The sequence below is a fragment of the Nicotiana tabacum genome, chromosome 5 (assembly GCF_000715075.1).
Source record: "Nicotiana tabacum cultivar K326 chromosome 5, ASM71507v2, whole genome shotgun sequence".
NCBI classification, from domain to species: Eukaryota; Viridiplantae; Streptophyta; class Magnoliopsida; order Solanales; family Solanaceae; genus Nicotiana; species Nicotiana tabacum.
In genome coordinates this window covers 118,854,350-118,876,461 of record NC_134084.1, presented here as the reverse complement: position 1 = coordinate 118,876,461, position 22,112 = coordinate 118,854,350, and the positions used below count along the sequence as shown (strand labels likewise).

The window sequence follows — 22,112 nt, the reverse complement described above, 5'->3', positions numbered from 1 at the left end:
GTAATGATATAAGTTCAAAGTTGTTAAGGGGTCGTTGTAGTTGGTAAAGTGGGACAACCCAATGAGGTAACTATCTATTATCCCTGATTAAAAAGTTAATCAATTTTACCTACATATCATAAAAATAATATTGTGTATTATCGCCGTATCTTTTCATTTACACTAGATTCTGTTAAATATCATTGACTTTTGTCACATCAGCTATGTCATTATCACATACAATGAGTCAAATAAAAATCTTTAAATAAGAATAAAAGAACTCCAAAGGCCCGACTATATTGATTGACTGTAAGTTGTAACCTACATTCTCTGTATATCAAAGGTACTATTCACTAGTATTTCCGTAACAACAAACCAAAAAAATTAATGGAGAATCATGCTAAAGTGGCTAGCCAGCTGGAGCCATGGCGAGAACTCACCGGTAAAGTGGTGATGATCACCGGCGCATCATCGGGAATCGGCCGAGAATTCTGCCTCGATTTGTCCAGATCTGGTTGTAGAATCATCGCCGCTGCTCGCCGTGTTAATCGATTGAAATCTCTCTGCGATGAGATCAATGGATTCAGCTCAAACTCGAACGAGTCAAGTTTGAATCAGGAAGTGCGAGCCGTAGCAATAGAGCTTGACGTTAGCGCCAATGGTCCGATCATTGAAGACGCCGTGCAGAAAGCTTGGGACTCCTTTGGACGAATTGATGCTTTGGTTAATAACGCCGGTGTTAGAGGTGAGATGCATGATTATTCTCGAATTTCTTCACTGCTTTACGGTGTCGTTTGAAACTTTGATTGCGTGATATTAGATGAAACCAAGTTAGCATTTGCACATAGTTATGGTTGAAACTTGAAAAAATAAGTTTTTAAAGATGAGATGAAAAATGATTTTTGAAAGTTAGAAATTGTGTTTGGACATACATTTTACTTGAAAGAATTTGAAGTTTTGTGAGTAGAAAATTTCAAAAATTACTCTATAGCTATTTTTGGGATTTGAAGATTTTGTTTTCAAAATCTACGAAAAAAATGGTTAAAATTGATTGCATAATGTTGGAAACTAATGAATCTCGTGACTAAGAAATTAACAATTAAAAATGATTTGTGTTGAACTGTTGATTAACATTAAACATTATTTATACCATGAAAGATCAGTTGTTTGCACAATTTGAGTTAATTTAATTCTAAAAGGCCAAACCATATCTTTGCGTTATCCACACATCAAGGTTCATCAGAGGCAGAACTGGGAAAAAACAAAGAAAAATAGAGCAAGTACTGGGCTCTTGAATTTATGGAGGAAGCATAATTGAGCAAAAGGTAATCTAAAAAAATAAGCCATTTGTATCTTCTGGTGGATATTACTGTTTATCACGTAGGTGAAAGGTTATGTAGCAAAACGGAAAAAGAAAAATAATGCAACTAACATTGCACTATGTAAAGTTGTGTTGGAGCCTTGGAGCAATGGTAAAGTTATCTCCATGTAGCCTATAGTTCACGGATTCGAGCCATGAAAACAGCCACTAATACTTGCATTAAGACCATCTCCAACCCAACACCAATTTTGACACCAAACACCATTTTAGTGTAAGATTTGGTATTTTTTTGCTCCAACCCAACACCATTTCTTACACCATTTTGGTGTGTGAATAGTGTTACACCAAATTTGATGTAACACTATTCATCAACACCATTACTATTCACCATTATTTTAATATTATCTTTTATCATATAACACTTTTAATTCAACATATTATAATTTTATAATTAATTATAGTTTTTATATAATATCTTTATAATATTAATTTTATATTTTAATTTTGGTGTATAATTTTTATAAATTAATTTTTGTATATTTTATTTTTATATAAAATTATAATTTAATTTTATTATGTTATAATTGTATAAAAATATATAACCATAAAAAAATGAAAAGTGCAAAAATGAAATATAAAAATTAAAGGTGTAAAATAATTTTATATTAAATGGTTATATAAGAAAGAAATATGAATTATATGGGATAAATATGTAAAAAAGAAAAAAGAAAGGATTTGTTTTATAAAGAAAATAATATAATATAGAAGAGAGAGAGAAAATGTGACGACCCAAAGGGTCATCACCTGTTTTCTTATTCATTCTGTTCTTCCGAGGCCTTGAAAACCTCATTTAGAGTTGCCTCGATTTGCGTCCACAGTCCAGGCGCGTAGCCGGAGAGCTTAAATATGAAATTCTGTGAAAAATGCTAAGTTTTGAGTTTAAAATGAATAAATTTGACTTCGGTCAACATTTTGGGAAAACGGACCCGAACCCGTCATTTGACGGTCCCGGAGGATCCGTAGGAAAATATGGGACTCGGGCGTATGCCCGGAATCGAATTTCGAGGTCCCGAGCCCGAGAAGTGAATTTTTAAAGGAAATTGTTTTTCTGAAATTGTTAAGGAAAATTGAAATGAAATTTGATTAGAACGAGTTGGTATTGTCACGACCCAAAAATCCCTCCAAAGAAGTCGTGATGGCACCTAGTTTCTAAACTAGGTAAGCCTAACATTTACTGTAGTAATATGGGTATTCACTAACTTTAAATTAAATTACTCTGAACAAAATACAATTCCCAAAACCGGTAGTACAAGTCACAAGCCTTTCTAAGTATAGTTATATAATATGATTACATCACTGTTCCGAAGCAAAGGGAACAAATGGAAATAAGTACAATTGAAGGTGACTCTGAGGACTGCGAATGCTATAGCAGGTTTACCTTGAGTCTCCACCGCAACGAATAGCTACCGTCGATCAAAGGCATGGATCTGTACACAAAAATGTACAGAAGTGTAGTATCAGCACAACCGACCCCATGTGCTGGTAAGTGTCTAGCCTACCCCGGCGAAGTAGTGACAAGGCTAGGACCAGACACTCACATAAACCTGTGCAGTTTATAGCGTACAAAATAATAGCAAATAATAATAATGGCAACGATGATCAACCAATGATATAAATAGCTGGCAACAAGAACACCAAAATTGCTTCTCAACAAATAACAAATACAAGTGCAATCAATTAATCAAGTCCTTCAAATATAAATCTTTCGCTTATAAATCCTTCAAGTAATAATCTCTAAGATAATATGTTTTTCAATAAATATATTTTGAAAATATTTCCTTCAAATAGATATCTTTCATATAAGCATCTTTCGAATATAATTCTTTCGAGTAAAGGTCACTTTGTGACACCTCATATCATAATCATAAATAATATAGGTCTCAGCCCACTTTCGAAATTTCACAGCACCTCGTGCCCACATTTATGTCACAACCGCACGGACAGCTCACGTGCCATTAAATAAAACCATAATATTTTCCCCGGCACCTTGTGCCCACATATTTCTGTCTCACATTGCACAACAATATTCTCATGTTACTCAGCTCATAGGTTCCATAACCCAATACAATTAAGAATGTTCAAGGAGCCTTATTCACTTAACATAAAGTAGAGTACATCTCCCAACACAATTAGGAAATCAACAAGAAAAGATGACGTTATTATTTATTTATTTCTGAAATCATTTGATAAAAAGAATACCTTTTTCAATTACTGTACAATATCAAATGAATTAGTACCTTTAATACGAGAAATCAATTGAGTTAAAAATGTGACTATTTTTTTTGAAATTTGGAGTTTTGAACACAAACAAATAAATAAGGCGAGGTATCATAAACACTATGGATTCGAACACAATGGGTCACAACAGTAAAGGGACCTAACTAGTTAATACACTTGAATTGTTAATAACAAGTAAACACGTCAACAGTGAGTAGGAAAACAACAGTTGCACGACATCATCCTTCATGCTTTTACTCTCGTTCTCACCAAATCAATCATATAAAGTACACGACATTTTCCTTCGTGCTTTACCTCTCATAATGATGGCACGGAATGATCCTTCGTGCATTAACATTTATATCATGGCACGGAATGACCCGTCGTGCATTAACATTTATATCATGGCACGGAATGACCCTTCGTGCATTAACATTTATATCATGGCACGGAATGACCCTTCGTGCTTTACACTCTTTCCTCACAAACAACAATACACGGCATCACCCTTCGTGCTTTATCACTCTTCCTCACCCAAGCAACAATCACAAACAATGGGGCGAAGGAATAGGCAAGGCTAAAATAGGAATCCCGACAAGGGAACAATAAGTAAACAATTTAGATCCCGGCAAGGGGACAACATTAATAATATAAATTTCCCGGCAATAGAACAATTGATGCCTCTTTCTCTTTCTTTCACTTTCATTTCATAACTCACTCTAACACTTGAGCCAATGCTCCAAAGTATGCAATTATCTCATAAACTTTCACAATTCGTATTATAACTTGAGTCATTGCTCCTCGAAGTTCAAGAACCACAATTACTTCATTAACTTTCCCGGCAAGGGAACAATACTATCAAAACAACCATCCCAACAAGGGAACAATACTTATCAAAACAAACATCCCAACAAGGGAACGATACTATCAAAACAAACATTCCAACAAGGGAATAATAATAATAACAACACATGAAGCGCAATAAACTACAACGGAGTCACAACAATTATAATACAAGACTCACGGGCATGTTCGACCCCCAACGTATAGATACTCGTCACCATGCCTATACGTCAGACACATCACATAACAAGTAGCAAATATACTCAACTCCTATTCCCTCAAGCTAGGGTAGACCAAACACTTACCTCGAACTTTCACGGCCAGCTCAAGCCTTTGCCTCGCGAATTCGTGCCCGAAATTCTCAAATCTAGTCATAAACAATTCGATTCAGTCAATAAAAATTATAAGAATTAATTACATATGAATTTCTACATTTTCCATTAAAATCCGAAATTTAACTCAAAATTGCCCGTGGGGCCCACGTCTCAGAATCCGACGAAAGTAGCAAAATATGAACACCCATTCAACCACGAGTCCAACCATACCAAAATTATCCAATTCCGATACCATTTGGTCCTTCAAATCATCATTTTACATTTTTGAAAGGTTCCACAATTTTCTTCCCAAATTCCATCTCAAATCACGAATTAAATGATGAATTCAGTGATAGATTCATGTACTCTAACCAAATCTAAGTTAGAATCACTTACCCCGACCAATTTCTTGAAAAACCTTCGAAAAATCGCCAAAATCCGAGCTCTCTAGGTCAAAATATCAAATAAAAACCCAAAACCTCGTATTTATAGAGTACCCCTCGGATTCCGACACCGCTGACCGCACAAAAATGACCGCGGTCCGCGCAAAATCAGCGGGGTCCGCGCAGAAACGTCCGCGGTCGAGCAGGCCTTGCTCTGCAGGGACAGGCTTTAGTATTTTGGCCATAACTTTCTCTAAATATATCCAAATTGCGATATCTTTACCTTTCTGGAAACTAGACAGGAAGGGCTACAATTTTCATTTTTGAATCACCTCAAAATTCCTTGCGGATCAAAAGATATGAACTTCCGAAGTAGGACCAGTGACCTGCAGATTCTTCCCCTGCGCGGCCGCGCGCCCAGCGCGAGAAGGAGCGCGGTCCACGCCGCCACTGCTGCCCTCTCCATTTTTCTAAGTTCCGGGGTGTCCGTACTCGCTCAAAACTCGCCCGAAACACACCTGAGGCCCCCGGGACCTCAACCAAAAGCACTAACAAGTCTGAAAACACATCACGGACTTAGTCGAGGCCTCAAATCACATCACATATCATCAAAATCACCAATTATGCATGGATTCAAGCCCTACTTATTTAATTTTCAAATTTCACAACCGATGCCGAAACACATGAAAACTAGTCCGAATGACCTCAAGTTTTGCAGACAAGTGCAAAATGACATAACGAAGCTACAGAAACTCTCGGAATTCCATTCCGACCCTCGGATCAAAATCTCACCTATCAACCGGAATTCGCCAAAATACTAACTTCGCCAATTCAAGCCTAATTCTATACCGTACCTCCAAAACCACTTCTGATCACTCTCTTAAGTCACAAATCACCTCCCGAAGCTAACAGAGCCATCAGAACTCACATCCGAACCCTCTAACATATAAGTCAACATCCGGTTGACTTTTTCCAACTTAAGCCTCAAAATATTCTTTATATTTAACTCCGAATCTTCCGAAAACCAAACTCGACCTCACATGCGAGTCATAATACATATTACGAAGCTGGTCGAGATCTTAAGTCGTTGAACGAGGCGTTAATTCTTAAAACGACAAGTCGGGTCGTTACATTCTCCCCCTCTTAAAACATACGTTCGTCCTCGAACGTGCTAAGAAATATTCTGAGGACATTAATCTGATGTTTCTACTTTTACACATATGCTCGTTGTTGATACCACATTACCATATTCAAATAAGTTTGACAATACCATTTCAATTGAGGCTATTTCTCTTACCCGTATTTGTAAACTTTAAGAGCAAATTTCTTACCCTCCGAACATTTCCAAAAAGGTTCGATTTTTTTTCACATCATCACACGATCTTAGTCTCACCTGGCTATAGCAACTCGTGCCTACGCACGCATCAACCTTTTAATAGCGCTTAACGGTTGTTCCACACTCCCCCACTTCGGGTCATTCACCCTCAAATAAGAAGTAGAGTCCGCTCTCAAACACATAATGTAACTTATCCCTTTCTTCGCATATCTTAATATCCCAAATGTTTCTAGCTCCCACAATTTTCAGAAATTTCGGCAGAGCCTCCCCTGTAATTGGGCCTATCCACCTGTCAGAGTAACACCAAAACAACTCCTAACAACACATCTACAACCCAACAAGGCACCACAATGTATATATCAATAACACTAATCTCAGCATTACAAACATGACATTATCACAATGATATCTTGACATAAAACGCATCATATGTATGACCTTAACCACATCTCTGATCTCATTAGTTGTTCACAATCAATTACAAAATCGTCAATTAACCTCATGTTAACCAAAATCTCATTTCAATTCCCTTTTTTTTCCACAACACTGACAACCAATCGCGAGGCATGAAAACCTCATCATTATTTACCCAAATCAACGAATCACATTTAACGCCACCAGGGCACTCACCTCGCAGGTCAAAACTCAATAGTTACAACACAAATATGGCTAAATATGCACAGAATCACATAAGAAAAATTTATCAAATAAGCCTAACAGGCATGACTACCTGTTAATACTATAGTACAAATTTAAATTTCACAAAGGGAGAATTTAAACATATAAATTGTTCACCACAAAGACCTCGTCCTTATATAACTTCCACCGTGGCTTGTAGCCCGTTTTAAATATTTCACATCATAAAAAAAAATTTGTGAGGATCTCGTCCTCAACTCTGCATCACGAGTAATTGCACATTGTGCCAACTGAATTCTTTCCATTTCTTTTCTTTCCTCTCATAAATTTCGATAAACATCACAACACAGAATGAACCCCCATACCAATAGGGCGTACAATTCATAAAAATTGAAATCAATTATTCCGAAATCACATCAAATCCACTGTAGTGAGTAATAGAAAGTAATATTTTTTTTTTGGACTTATAACCCTTAATAGTGTACAAAATAAAATGATATACCCGAGCCAACATCATCAAATCTCCCAACAGGGATAAAGTTAAAAGTGGGTCACAAAATTACGAAGCTCACCCATAAGCGGAGCATAATAGGAGGACTCGCCTCAATTTTTATAACCAAATCAAATTAAGGAAAAATATCCTTTTTATAACAATCGGAATCGTAACTGTAACGACACCATCTGGTGTAGCCACACCATAGCAATTATATCAATGGGTCGGGCCTCCACCTCTTAGGCGCCATCTACCCGCTCGTCCTCTATCTCTAACTTGTAGTGTATGTAGATTAGTAACTATAATGGAGTGTGTGGATTGACTGTTCTACTAAAGTAGGTTTCTCCCAAGTCTGGGACAATTTCTCATGATGTTCCTAGTATCACCACATTCATAACAACTCATCTACAGTTCGGCTGCTCATTCTGAGTCTGTGTCGGATAACTAGGATAACCATTGAAGGAATCATATGCCAGTGGTGCATTAAAAGATGACTGTCCCATGAGAGTGCCCTGATTAATTGGAGCACTACGAGTATTCTGAAATTGTTTCCATGTCCCTGCTAATACCGAAATGTAGAATTATTATGGACACAGGAATATCGAAAGTCCCAACATCTTCCTATACAAATCTCAGCTCTTACTCATATACAAGTTTCAGAGAACCTTTGAATACCACATAAATACATCTCAGGCCAAAACTGATATGACACATGACCCCACAATTTGATCGTTGATAGTGGACTCCCTTCACTTAGCACGAAGCCATATGAAACATTCCGATAATTCACAATACTAACCTTTATCGCTCGTACGACACCGGTCATAAGACACCTCAAGCTATTTATTTGGCGCATGTCATCCTCGTGACAATTAAACTCGCTTCCTCCAGTGTCTTGGCTTGCTAATATGTACCCTCCGCCAAATAGAAATCCCATACAAACCACATTATCTCTAATACCACCAACTATCTTCAGATCTACATCCACCTCATGACCATGCCACGATTGTGATGATTAAGCAACTAATTAAGCCCTCTTAAGATATTACTTATCAACCAAATGTCAGAATCTGATGCACCCCTATGCGCACAACTGAAAGATCTTTTTGCGCTTCCATATCTTCAAATCTGAACGACACGTGGAAACAATGGCTGAGTAGCCCTGGCTCTCTTATAACCTTTTACGGTATCACAAACCATTGGCGTAGTGCGCAATTCCATACATGAGTGGATGCAAAAGAACATAAGATATATGCTTCAAGCTGAATAAATGTTGCACGATAATGAATGAATGAAGTGGAAATTTTATTTTTCCTACTAGTTCTGTAGCCTCTCGAAGATAAGTACAGACGTCTCCGTACCGATCCGCAAGACTCTACTAAACTCGCTTATGACTTGTAGCACCTATGAACCTAGAGCTCTGATACCAACTTGTCACGACCCAAAAATCCCTCCAAAGAAGTCGTGATGGCACCTAGTTTCTAAACTAGGTAAGCCTAACATTTACTGTACTAATATGGGTATTCACTAACTTTAAATTAAATTACTCTGAACAAAATACAATTCCCAAAACCGGTAGTACAAGTCATAAGCCTTTCTAAGAGTAGTTATATAATATGATTACATCACTGTTCCGAAGCAAAGGGAACAAATGGAAATAAGTACAATTGAAGGTGACTCTGAGGACTGCGAATGCTATAGCAGGTTTACCTTGAGTCTCCACCGCAACGAATAGCTACCGTCGATCAAAGGCATGGATCTGTACACAAAAATGTACAGAAGTGTAGTATCAGCACAACCGACCCCATGTGCTGGTAAGTGTCTAGCCTACCCCGGCGAAGTAGTGACAAGGCTAGGACCAGACACTCACATAAACCTGTGCAGTTTATAGCGTACAAAATAATAGCAAATAATAATAATGGCAACGATGATCAACCAATGATATAAATAGCTGGCAACAAGAACACCAAAATTGCTTCTCAACAAATAACAAATACAAGTGCAATCAATTAATCAAGTCCTTCAAATATAAATCTTTCGCTTATAAATCCTTCAAGTAATAATCTCTAAGATAATATGTTTTTCAATAAATATATTTTGAATATATTTCCTTCAAATAGATATCTTTCATATAAGCATCTTTCGAATATAATTCTTTCGATTAAAGGTCACCTTGTGACACCTCATATCATAATCATAAATAATATAGGTCTCGGCCCACTTTCGAAATTTCACAGCACCTTGTGCCCACATTTATGTCACAACCGCACGGACAGCTCACGTGCCATTAAATAAAACCATAATATTTTCCCCGGCACCTTGTGCCCACATATTTCTGTCTCACATTGCACAACAATATTCTCATGTTACTCAGCTCATAGGTTCCATAACCCAATACAATTAAGAATGTTCAAGGAGCCTCATTCACTTAACATAAAGTAGAGTACATCTCCCAACGCAATTAGGAAATCAACAAGAAAAGATGACGTTATTATTTATTTATTTCTGAAATCATTTGATAAAGAGAATACCCTTTTCAATTACTATACAATATCGAATGAATTAGTACCTTTAATACGAGAAATCAATTGAGTTAAAAATGTGACAATTTTTTTGAAATTTGGAGTTTTGAACACAAACAAATAAATAAGGCGAGGTATCGTAAACACTATGGATTCGAACACAATGGGTCACAACAGTAAAGGGACCTAACTAGTTAATACACTTGAATTGTTAATAACAAGTAAACACGTCAACAGTGAGTAGGAAAACAACAGTTGCACGACATCATCCTTCATGCTTTTACTCTCGTTCTCACCAAATCAATCATATAAAGTACACGGCATTTTCCTTCGTGCTTTACCTCACATAATGATGGCACGGAATGATCCTTCGTGCATTAACATTTATATCATGGCACGGAATGACCCTTCGTGCATTAACATTTATATCATGGCACGGAATGACCCTTCGTGTTTTACACTCTTTCCTCACAAACAACAATACACGGCATCACCCTTCGTGCTTTATCACTCTTCCTCACCCAAGCAACAATCACAAACAATGGGGCGAAGGAATAGGCAAGGCTAAAATAGGAATCCCGGCAAGGGAACAATAAGTAAACAATTTAGATCCCGGCAATGGGACAACATTAATAATATAAATTTCCCGGCAATAGAACAATTGATGCCTCTTTCTCTTTCTTTCACTTTCATTTCATAACTCACTCTAACACTTGAGCCAATGCTCCAAAGTATGCAATTATCTCATAAACTTTCACAATTCGTATTATAACTTGAGTCATTGCTCCTCGAAGTTCAAGAACCACAATTACTTCATTAACTTTCTCGGCAAGGGAACAATACTATCAAAACAACCATCCCAACAAGGGAACAATACTTATCAAAACAAACATCCCAACAAGGGAACGATACTATCAAAACAAACATTCCAACAAGGGAATAATAATAATAACAACACATGAAGCGCAATAAACTACAACGGAGTCACAACAATTATAATACAAGACTCACGGGCATGTTCGACCCCCAACGTATAGATACTCGTCACCATGCCTATACGTCAGACACATCACATAACAAGTAGCAAATATACTCAACTCCTATTCCCTCAAGCTAGGGTAGACCAAACACTTACCTCGAACTTCCACGGCCAGCTCAAGCCTTTGCCTCGCGAATTCGTGCCCGAAATTCTCAAATCTAGTCATAAACAATTCGATTCAGTCAATAAAAATTATAAGAATTAATTACATATGAATTTCTACATTTTCCATTAAAATCCGAAATTTAACTCAAAATTGCCCGTGGGGGCCCACGTCTCAGAATCCGACGAAAGTAGCAAAATATGAACACCCATTCAACCACGAGTCCAACCATACCAAAATTATCCAATTCCGATACCATTTGGTCCTTCAAATCATCATTTTACATTTTTGAAAGGTTCCACAATTTTCTTCCCAAATTCCATCTCAAATCACGAATTAAATGATGAATTCAGTGATAGATTCATGTACTCTAACCAAATCTAAGTTAGAATCACTTACCCCGACCAATTTCTTGAAAAACCTTCGAAAAATCGCCAAAATCCGAGCTCTCTAGGTCAAAATATCAAATAAAAACCCAAAACCTCATATTTATAGAGTACCCCTCGGATTCCGACACCGCTGACCGCACAAAAATGACCGCGGTCCGCGCAAAATCAGCGGGGTCCGCGCAAAAACGTCCGCGGTTGCGCAGGCCTTGCTCTGCAGGGACAGGCTTTAGTATTTTGGCCATAACTTTCTCTACATATATCCAAATTGCGATATCTTTATCTTTCTGGAAACTAGACACGAAGGGCTACAACTTTCATTTTTGAATCACCTCAAAATTCCTTGCGGATCAAAAGATATGAACTTCCGAAGTAGGACCAGTGACCTGCAGATTCTTCCCCTGCGCGGCCGCGCGCCCAGCGCGAGAAGGAGCGCGGTCCGCGCCGCCACTGCTGCCCTCTCCATTTTTCTAAGTTCCGGGGTGTCCGTACTCGCTCAAAACTCGCCCGAAACACACCCGAGGCCCCCGGGACCTCAACCAAAAGCACTAACAAGTCTGAAAACACATTACGGACTTAGTCGAGGCCTCAAATCACATCACATATCATCAAAATCACCAATTATGCATGGATTCAAGCCCTACTTATTTAATTTTCAAATTTCACAACCGATGCCGAAACACATGAAAACTAGTCCGAATGACCTCAAGTTTTGCAGACAAGTGCAAAATGACATAACGAAGCTACAAAAACTCTCGGAATTCCATTCCGACCCTCGGATCAAAATCTCACCTATCAACCGGAATTCGCCAAAATACTAACTTCGCCAATTCAAGCCTAATTCTATACCGTACCTCCAAAACCACTTCCGATCACTCTCCTAAGTCACAAATCACCTCCCGAAGCTAACGGAACCATCAGAACTCACATCCGAACCCTCTAACACATAAGTCAACATCCGGTTGACTTTTTCCAACTTAAGCCTCTAAATATTCTTTATATTTAACTCCGAATCTTCCGAAAACCAAACTCGACCTCACATGCGAGTCATAATACATATTACGAAGCTGGTCGAGATCTTAAGTCGTTGAACGAGGCGTTAATTCTTAAAACGACAAGTCGGGTCGTTACAGGTATCGGGCCCGTATTTTGGTTCCGTCGCCCGGTACAGGTCTTATATATGATTTAAGATGTTTCTGTAAAGTTTGGTTAAAATCGGACGTCGTTTGACGTGATACGGACTTGAAATCTTAAATTTGATCTTGATGATGTTTCTGGAAAAGCTCTTGATTTTGAGGTTTGATTCATTGTTTTTGAGGTTAGTTTGGCGATTTGATCGCATGGATATGTTCGTATGATGTTGTTGAGTTAGTACGTGTGTTTGGTTAGGAGCCCCGAGGGCTCGGGAGTGTTTCGGAATGGTTTTTGGCCTTAGAAGTGTTGCAGATTTTTTGCTGTTGTGCACAGGGAATTTGTTCTTCGCGTTCGCGTGGACTCACTCGCGAACGCGCAAGGCAAAATTCCCAGGAGTTCATTTTCTTCTTCGCGTCCCTTCTCTCGCGAACGTGTAGGGTACAGGGGGAAGGGCCACCAAATTTGTTCAACGCGAACGCGGCTCATGGCATGCTAACGCGAGGCTCGAGGAGATTACTCTCCGCGAACGCAAGCCCCTGTGTCGCGAACGCGAAGGTCTTCAGACCTGGACCATCGCGAACGCGAAGGGCAATTTGGAGGTTCGTGGGATCAGTTCTTGCCTTTAGCAGAGTTTGCCTACAACAACAGCTACCAGTCGAGTATCCAAATGGCTCCTTATGAGGCTTTATATGGTAGGCGGTGTCGATCTCCGGTTGGATGGTTTGAGCCGGGAGAGGATCGGTTGTTGGGTACGGATCTGGTTCAGGAGGTCTTGGACAAGGTCAGGATCATTCAGGATAGGCGTCGTACAGCTCAGTCCAGGCAAAAGAGCTATGCAGATCGTAAGGTTCGAGATGTGACTTTTATGGTTGGTGAGCGGGTATTGCTCCGAGTGTCGCCTATGAAGGGCGTGATGAGATTTGGGAAGAAGGGCAAGCTTAGCCCTAGGTTCATTGGTCCGTTTGAGATTCTTGATCGAGTGGGGGAGGTGTCTTATAGACTTGCATTGCTGCCGAGCTTATCAGCCATGCATCCAGTTTTCCATGTGTCCATGCTCCGGAAATATCACGGCGATCCATCCCACGTGTTAGATTTCATCACTGTCCAGTTGGACAAGGACTTATCCTATGAGGAAGAGCCGGTCTAGACTGGCAGGTTTGTCAGTTGAGATCCAAGAGTTTCCCTTCTGTTCGTGTTCAGTGGAGAGGTCAGCCTCCTGAGGCATCGACCTGGGAGTCCGAGTCCGACATGCAGAGCCTTTATCCTCACCTATTCCCCGACTCAGGTACTTCCTTCTTCTGTCCGTTCGAGGACGAACGGTTGTTTTAAAGGTGGAGAATGTGACGACCCAAAGGGTCATCACCTGTTTTCTTATCTATTCTGTGCTTTCGAGGCCTTGAAAACCTCATTTAGAGTCGCCTCGATTTGCGTGTGCAGTCCGGGCGCGTAACCGGAAAGTTTAAATATGAAATTCTGTGAAAAATGCTAAGTTTTGAGTTTAAAATGAATAAATTTGACTTTGGTCAATATTTTGAGTAAATGGACCCGGACCCGTGATTTGACGGTCCCGGAGGGTCCGTAGGAAAATATGGGACTCGAGCGTATGCCCGAAATCAAATTTCGAGGTCCCGAGCCCTAGAAGTGAATTTTTAAAGAAAATTGTTTTTCTGAAATTGTTAAGGAAAATTGAAATGAAAGTTGATTAGAACGAGTTGGTATCGGGCCCGTATTTTGGTTCTGGCGCCCAGTACAGGTCTTATATATGATTTAAGATGTTTCTGTAAAGTTGGTTAAAATCGGACGTCGTTTGACGTGATTCGAACTTGAAATCTTAAATTTGAACTTGATGAAGTTTCTGGAAAAACTCTTGATTTTGAGGTTTGATTCATTGTTTTTGAGGTTAGCATGGCGATTTGATTGCATGGATAAGTTCGTATGATGTTGTTGAGTTAGTACGTGTTTTTGGTTAGGAGCCCCGAGGGCTCGGGATTGTTTCAGAATGGTTTTTGGCCTTAGAAGTGTTGTAGATTTTCTGCTGTTGTGCACAGGGAATTTGTTCTTCGCGTTCGCGTGGACTAACTCGCGAACGCGTAAAGCAAAATTCCCAGGAGTTCATTTTCTTCTTCGCCAACGCGAAGTTGGTGACGCGAACGCGAAGCTGAGGGGGGTAGACCCTTCGCGAATGCGTCCCTTCTCTCGCGAACGCGTAGGGTACAGGGGGAAGGGCCACCAAATTTGTTCAACGCGAACGCGGCTCATGGCATGCGAACACGAGGCTCAAGGAGATTACTCTCCGCGAACGCGAGCCCCTGTGTCGCGAACGCGAAGGTCTTCAGACCTGGACCATTGCGAACGCGAAGGGCAATTTTGCCCAGTTATTTTAAAACCCCAAAACAGAACCATTACGGGATTTTCACAAAACTTCACAAACTCCTTCTTCTCCAAAGTTCTAGGGCGACTTTTGAAGCATCCTTTCACCATAAACTCTTGGGTTAGTAATCTTTAACTTATTTCCTTCCATTTTCATCAACATCTATTGAATTTCTAGGCCTAAAACATGTAATTAAGGGTAGAAATTAGGGAATTGGGTAGAGTTAGTGCCTTTTGATTTTTCTTGATTTAGACCTCGTTTTGGGGTCGAATTTGAAAACAAATTATATATTCGGGCTCGTGGGTGAATGCGTGATTTGATTTTGGTCCGAACCTCGTGTTTTGACCAAGCGGGCCCGGGGTCATTTTGGGATTTTGGGAAGAATGCTTGGAAAGCTATAATTAGACATTGAGTTCGCATTGTTTAGCATTTATTGATGTATTGAAGTCATTATTGTATAGATACAATCGATTTAGAGCCAAATTCGAGAGGAAAAACGGTAATTAAAGATTGATTTGGCCATGGAAGTTTGAGGTAAGTGTTTGGTCTAACCTTAGCTTGAGGGATTAGGAGTTGAGTCTTATTTGCTACGTGCTAATTGTCGAGTACGACGTATAGGCATGGTGACGAGTATCTATACGTTGGTGTCTAGTATGACCGTGAGTCTTTATATTGCGTATATTCTGATTTTTGTTGTATCTTTCATGCCTTAATGATGATTTCTATATGTTGTAAAAAGCATGTAAAAGAAATTGTGATCTTTGAACTTCGAGGAGCATTGACTCGAGTTATAATACGAATTGTGAAAGTATATGAGATAATTGAACCATTTGGAGTATTGACTCAAGTGGTAAAGAGAGTTATAAAGTAAGAAGTGATAGAAAGAGAAAGAGTTATTGAATTATTCCCTTGCTGGGATGTTTGTTGCTTTGTTGATTATCTCCATTGCCGGGATGTTGAGATTTATTGATATTGTTCCCTTGCCGAGATTTAGCTGTTTAATTGTAGTCCTTTACCGGGATTTCTACCATTATTTGTCTACTCCCTTGCCCCTTTGTTTGTGATTGTTGTTTGGGTGAGAAAGAGTGTTAAAGCACGAAGGGTGATGCCATGCATTGTTTGCTATTGTGAGGAAAGAGTGTAAAGTACGAAGGGTGATGTCGTGCCATACGATGTACCATTCCGTAACGATATTCATTGACTATGTGGTGAGGAAAGAGAGTAAAAGCACGAAGGGTGATGCCGTGCACATTATTATGATACGATTTATTTGGTGAGAACGAGAGTAAAAGCACGAAGGGTGATGCCGTGCACATTTTTATTATAAATATTGTTTGGGTGAGGACGAGAGTAAAAACACGAAGGGTGATGCCGTGCAAATCGTTGAATTCTGATTTTTGTTGATATTCTGGCTTTGTTGTTTCTTTCTTTTATTGAGGTTTTCTATTTGGAACTGTTACCTCCCCACAACATGTTTCCCCTTCCCACATTGACTGATTATTTCCTGTATTTCTTTTCCGCTGTACATATAGATATTTGTACTGCACAGGTTATTTGGTAGTCTGGTCCTAGCCTCGTCACTATTTTGTCGAGGTTAGGCTAGGCACTTGCCAACACATGGGTCGGTCGTGCTGATACTGCACTCTGTGCTCTTTTGCACAGATCCAAGTATTGGACAGTAGCAGTAGCGCGGGAGCCAGCCTTTAGTCCACCGAGACACCGAGGTAGCCTTGTAGGCGTCCGCAGGCCCGACGTCTCCTCCATCTTATATTTCATTCTGTTATCTCATATATTCGAGACAAACAGTGTTATATTTCTTTCAAACGGTTGTATTTAGTACTCTTAGTAGTTCGTGAGTGATGTGACACCAGTTCTTGGGTAGAGGCATATGTTGACTTTCGCATTATTGTTCAGCTTATTTAATTTAGGTCTTCTGCTTATTTATTTAATTCCGTTGTTTTCATGCTATCACTGATAATTGTTAAAAGAAGTAATTTGTTAATGAAAAAGGTAGTTAAGGGTTGGCTTGCCTAGCTCTCATTAGTAGGCGCCATCACGACTCCCGAGGGTGGGAAAATCCGGGTCGTGATAGAAAAATATAAAAGAAATATTCCTTTTTGGTGTAAAAAATATTTTAATGGGTTGGGGTTACTTTGCATCATTTTGGTATTTACACCATTTTGGTGTAAAAAAATGGTGCAAGTAGGGCTGCTTATCGGGCAGTTATTTACTCTTAACGGTTTGGCTTATCAGTTATCGGCTTTTAAATGTATTAATCCGCTAGCTACCCAATAAGATATCAGGCGGATTGATATCGGTTTAGCTCTTATCGGGCGGTTTATCGGCCTAATTCAATCTATATTGCGTGTATTAATTGTTTGCTGACAGCCTAGCATAAAAATTCAGAGTAGACCTTAGAAATATTGATTCTTGTTTATCATGGTGTTTTCTGGTTTCTTGAGTCCATCAGTATTGACTTTAATCTACGTTGGTCGATGATTTTCATTTATTGTGGACATTAAAGTAATCAGAGAGGAAAAGAACGGTTTTTGCAGTGCAAAATTCCCAAACAAAAGGACAAGCAAGAAAAATGGAGTTTTCATTTGTATTAATGTATAGTTATGCCACATCCTTGGAAGTTACCAACTAGGGAAAATTCAAGAATTCAACTCTTCAGTCACACGGTATTAAAGAATGTAGTATACGTATTTAGGAATTAGGCGTTATAGATAGAGTACTGGAAGTGGAAGAGTTTTTGATATTTAATATAGGCGAAATGGTTTCCTGGCCACTTAGACTTGTAGGGCTTTTGAAAACCGATACACAAACTTTCTTCTTTCCTATTTAAACACTCAAACTTGTAAAACCTATAACTAATAAACACCTTTGACCATTGACTATGCTTATGTGGAGGTAGCTTATCTTACGTGGACATAGTGCGTACAAGTCACATTCAAATGGCGCGTGTATCTGTTACTATTTATTAAAAGGATTGTAAAATCAAAAAAATAAACAGAAACTATAAGGAAAACCAAAAAAGAAAAGAAAAAAAACTTTCAACCTACCTCTTTTCCTTTATCGTTTTCTCCATTCCCATCATTTTTCGTTTACTGTTCTTTTACCCTTTGTCCTCTCCACTGTTCTACTATATTAATGAAGTCAAAAATAAATTTCTTTCACCATTTTTTTTTTCTTGTGCATGCTCCTTCTAATTTCAACAAAGAGAATAAAACTGTCAACAATCGAGCTCAAAATATATCAGATCCAAATGTGATTTTGGGCGTAACTTTCGCCGGAAAAACAAAACAAAAGCGCAAAAAGGACATCAGGTTTTATTGCATTCATGGGGTCCAATCATACCCATTGTTTCTGAATTTACAAAAGGCTAGCAAATGTTTTGAAGAAGAGAAGAGTAATTTTTCTTGAAGTTGCAGTGATTTTTCTTGTATTTTGACATTGGGTTTCTGTGATTATTTTTTCTTTCTTCTTGATGTTTATCCATTTTGATTTTTTCGACATTGGGAAGTCTCACTTTTAATGGATCAGATCACAAGTTTCACCATTGAAAATGGTGGCTGCGTGGGGAAATTTATTCCAGCACAGCTATGGTGAAGAAGAAAATAAGGAAAACAGAAGAAAAAGTAGAAATTAATAAATTTATTCCAGGCACAGCTATGGGGTTTCTTTTCGCGCCCTTGACGTGTAACAATCCCATTGGTCATTTGCTGACTGGATGGACACATCTGTGAATGTGTAATACACGCGCGTAGGGTCAAGGGTCAAATGTGTTTATTAGTTAAAGGTTTCACGAGTTTGAGTGTTCAAATGGGAAAGTCCAAAGTTTATGTATCGGCTTTCAAAAGCCTTACAAGTTTAAGTGGAAGAGTTTTTGATATTTAATATATATATGGATAAAAATAAATTTTATATATATATATATATATATATATATATTCTTAACGGGTTAACGGATATCCGTTAAAAAAATTGAATAATCCGGCCCCAAAATGATAAGCCGTTAATAAAAAAATTCCAATCCGTTCTCCGTCCGTTAAACCGTTAACCCGATACCAATAAACCATTAAGTTTTGGTTTCGGTTCGGTTTTCGGTTTCGATTCGGTTTTGAACATCCCTAGGTGCAAGGGTTGGAGATGCCCTAAGGTAGGTTGTTTATATCACACCTCTTAAGGTACTGCCCTATCCGGACCCTGCATGAATGCGTGATGTTTTGTGTACTTGGCTGCCCTTTAACATTGCACTATGTAAGTGAACTTTCCCATGATTAATATTTTGATTTGCTCGTAGACTTAACTAATGAGTTAATGAATAACAGTTTGGGCCAGATATCAGAAAGCTGTTTGAATAACAATAATTTAAGAATTGTTTCCTGCAAGCTTGTCATTGAAAGGTATTAGTGAATTAAAAAAAGAAGACTCTTCTGTCTGGTGCAAGTATAAGTATTTGAAAGGTTACGATTTCCAGTTGATTTCCAGAAGAGAAGGTCCTTCTTTAATTTTTTTTTTTTTTTGTGTGTGTATTGGGGGGGGGGGGGGGGGGGGGTTCTGATGCTCATACGATTAAATCCAGATTAGAATCTGAAAACCAAAGTCAATTATGGCATAAGTTACATGTATATTGAAATGCTGGTTTCATGTAAATATCATATATCATGTATGAGTTTTTCAAAGTGGTATTGGTTTGACATGTGAGTGATCTTATATGGAAGAATTTTCTCATCTTTTGGTAATTGGCTTTATGACGTCTAATTTGTTAGTTGTATCTTATAGGCAGCGTGCACTCTCCACTGGATTTGTCAGAGGAGGAATGGGATAACATCTATAGAACGAACCTAAAAGGGGCATGGTTGGTGTCCAAATATGTTTGTATACGGATGCGAGATGCTAATCAAGGAGGATCTGTTATTAATATCTCTTCTATTGCTGGTCTTAATCGTGGGCAATTACCAGGAGGTCTTGCTTATGCTTCTTCAAAGACTGCTCTTAACACTGTGATGAAGGTAGTGTCTTCGTTTTTTAACCTAGCTTCATTGACATTGCATGCAATTATATCAGAAAGCTAAGCTAAGCAGTTTCATTTGTAGCTTGAAATGCATAAATTCAATACTTGAGATCATGTTTCTAACTTTGGCAGCTCCAACAAGAAAGAGGGAAAAGAAGGAAGGTAAATGCATATATACAGTTAGAGAATGCATTTAAATGCACTGGAACATACGAATTACATACACATATTGGATGTACAAAATGGTTCAACATATTGAGAGAATATATATATAGTGCATTAGCACTTAGGAAGAGTTACTCTAGGATAGTTGCCACAGCATTCTCTGGTGAACATATGCTGGAGCCAGAAATGTGAAATTGATCATGGTTAATATGGAGGTATTAAATTAGAAAACTAGAACAGGCATTAAGCTACAATGAGAAATCTAAGCAGATTCTATTTCCAATTGTGTCAGATTTGAAAGTTTCACTATCATCTTAAAAGTATATGTGATGCCTCACGCAGATCAAGCATTAGGTTTTGATTCTTTTACAGAGGGCATTGTATACTTCATAGATAATACCATACTTGATGGTTTTTAGTGGTTAACAACACAACCTACCTAGAGTCCTAGATGGTCCACTTTTCCAATGTAATCTAAAGTCATTCTTGTTATCTTATCAAGTCCTACAAGGTCTCATCCATTTCAACTTTTCTTTGTGAAAATTTCCTGCCTGCAGTCTGTTGCAGGTCAAGCGTAGAGTGTTTGCATACTAGTGAGACTTTTGTATGATTTTTTCTTTTCCTGATTTGCAATATGGCAGATGATGGCAATTGAATTGGGACCATACAAGATCAAAGTGAACTCAATATCACCAGGACTTTTCAGATCTGAGATAACAGAGGGCCTCATGCAAAAAGACTGGCTCCACAATATTGCATTGAGAACCATTCCCTTGAGAACTCATGGAACATCAGATCCGGCTTTGACTTCAGTGGTGCGTTATTTAATCCACGACTCTTCAGAATATGTTTCAGGAAACATTTTCATAGTAGAAGCTGGAGCTACTTTACCAGGTGTCCCAATTTTCTCATCCCTTTAGTTATAGAGAAAATTGAATTTGTTCTGTTGTACGTAAGCGTACAATCATACAGGATCTGAAGGTAAAAAGATAGAGTATTAAGATGTTAAGGAAAAATTGCTCTGCTTCCATCAATTTTATGTATTTGTAAAATGAACTGTAGCTTGAGTTCTTGTTACAGTTTGAAGATATTCTTGCCTAAAGAAATTTTATGCTCTGGTTTGAGACGTTTAAAGTAAAGAATTAATGCGAGTCTTCTCTTTTTCATGGATTCTCAAAACATTTTATCCCAAAATGGATTTTGGCTACCCCGATGCCAAGTGTTTGTGTAGCTTCATCATGAAATTGTATTATTAGTTGAATGACGTAAAAGTTACTACTTTTTTTTCTTTTGGTAAGGTTAAGAAGTTACAAATTAGACCATGTAAAATATCAACCAAGCAGGAGCAAGAGCAGGATCAGGAGACATACATGTTTACGCCGCTTTTCATATTTTATCCCCGTTCTTAAAAACATTGTAATATAACCCAGCAGAGACTCGTTTCCATCTTCACGCTCGTAATCTCTCCTCGTTCAGGCTTCTTGGTTGATTTAAATTTCTTAACTAAAATACGATAGTCCTATATTGTTACCTAACTTGGACGAAGTTGTTCAATTGGTTAGTCTGAGTACTTGGCTTTTCATATTCCATTCACGTTATTTGATGGCAAAAGATTTCATACAATTCCAACACTGGTTTGAATTGAAGAAATTGGAAGAGAAGTAACACAAACTACCAGATAAGAGTTGCAAATATGCTTGGAAAAAAATGTGAATGAGGTCCGATGAAACTCGTGAACAATTGAATACCATATGCAAGTTTTGACTCAATGTTGTAAAAAAGATAGGTAG

The 22,112-nt window shown here is 38.4% G+C and overlaps 1 protein-coding gene across 1 annotated transcript; it reads left to right on the top strand.

Moving 5' to 3' along the window:
• The first annotated feature begins 262 nt into the window (after positions 1 to 262).
• Positions 263 to 21,501, top strand: LOC107762041 (uncharacterized). The gene is made up of 3 exons (XM_075253986.1): positions 263 to 724; positions 19,926 to 20,155; positions 20,964 to 21,501. The coding sequence occupies exons 1-3, from the start codon at positions 367 to 369 to the stop codon at positions 21,240 to 21,242; spliced, it is 867 nt and encodes a 288-aa protein (XP_075110087.1). The 5' UTR covers positions 263 to 366; the 3' UTR covers positions 21,243 to 21,501.
• The last annotated feature ends 611 nt before the right edge of the window (positions 21,502 to 22,112 follow it).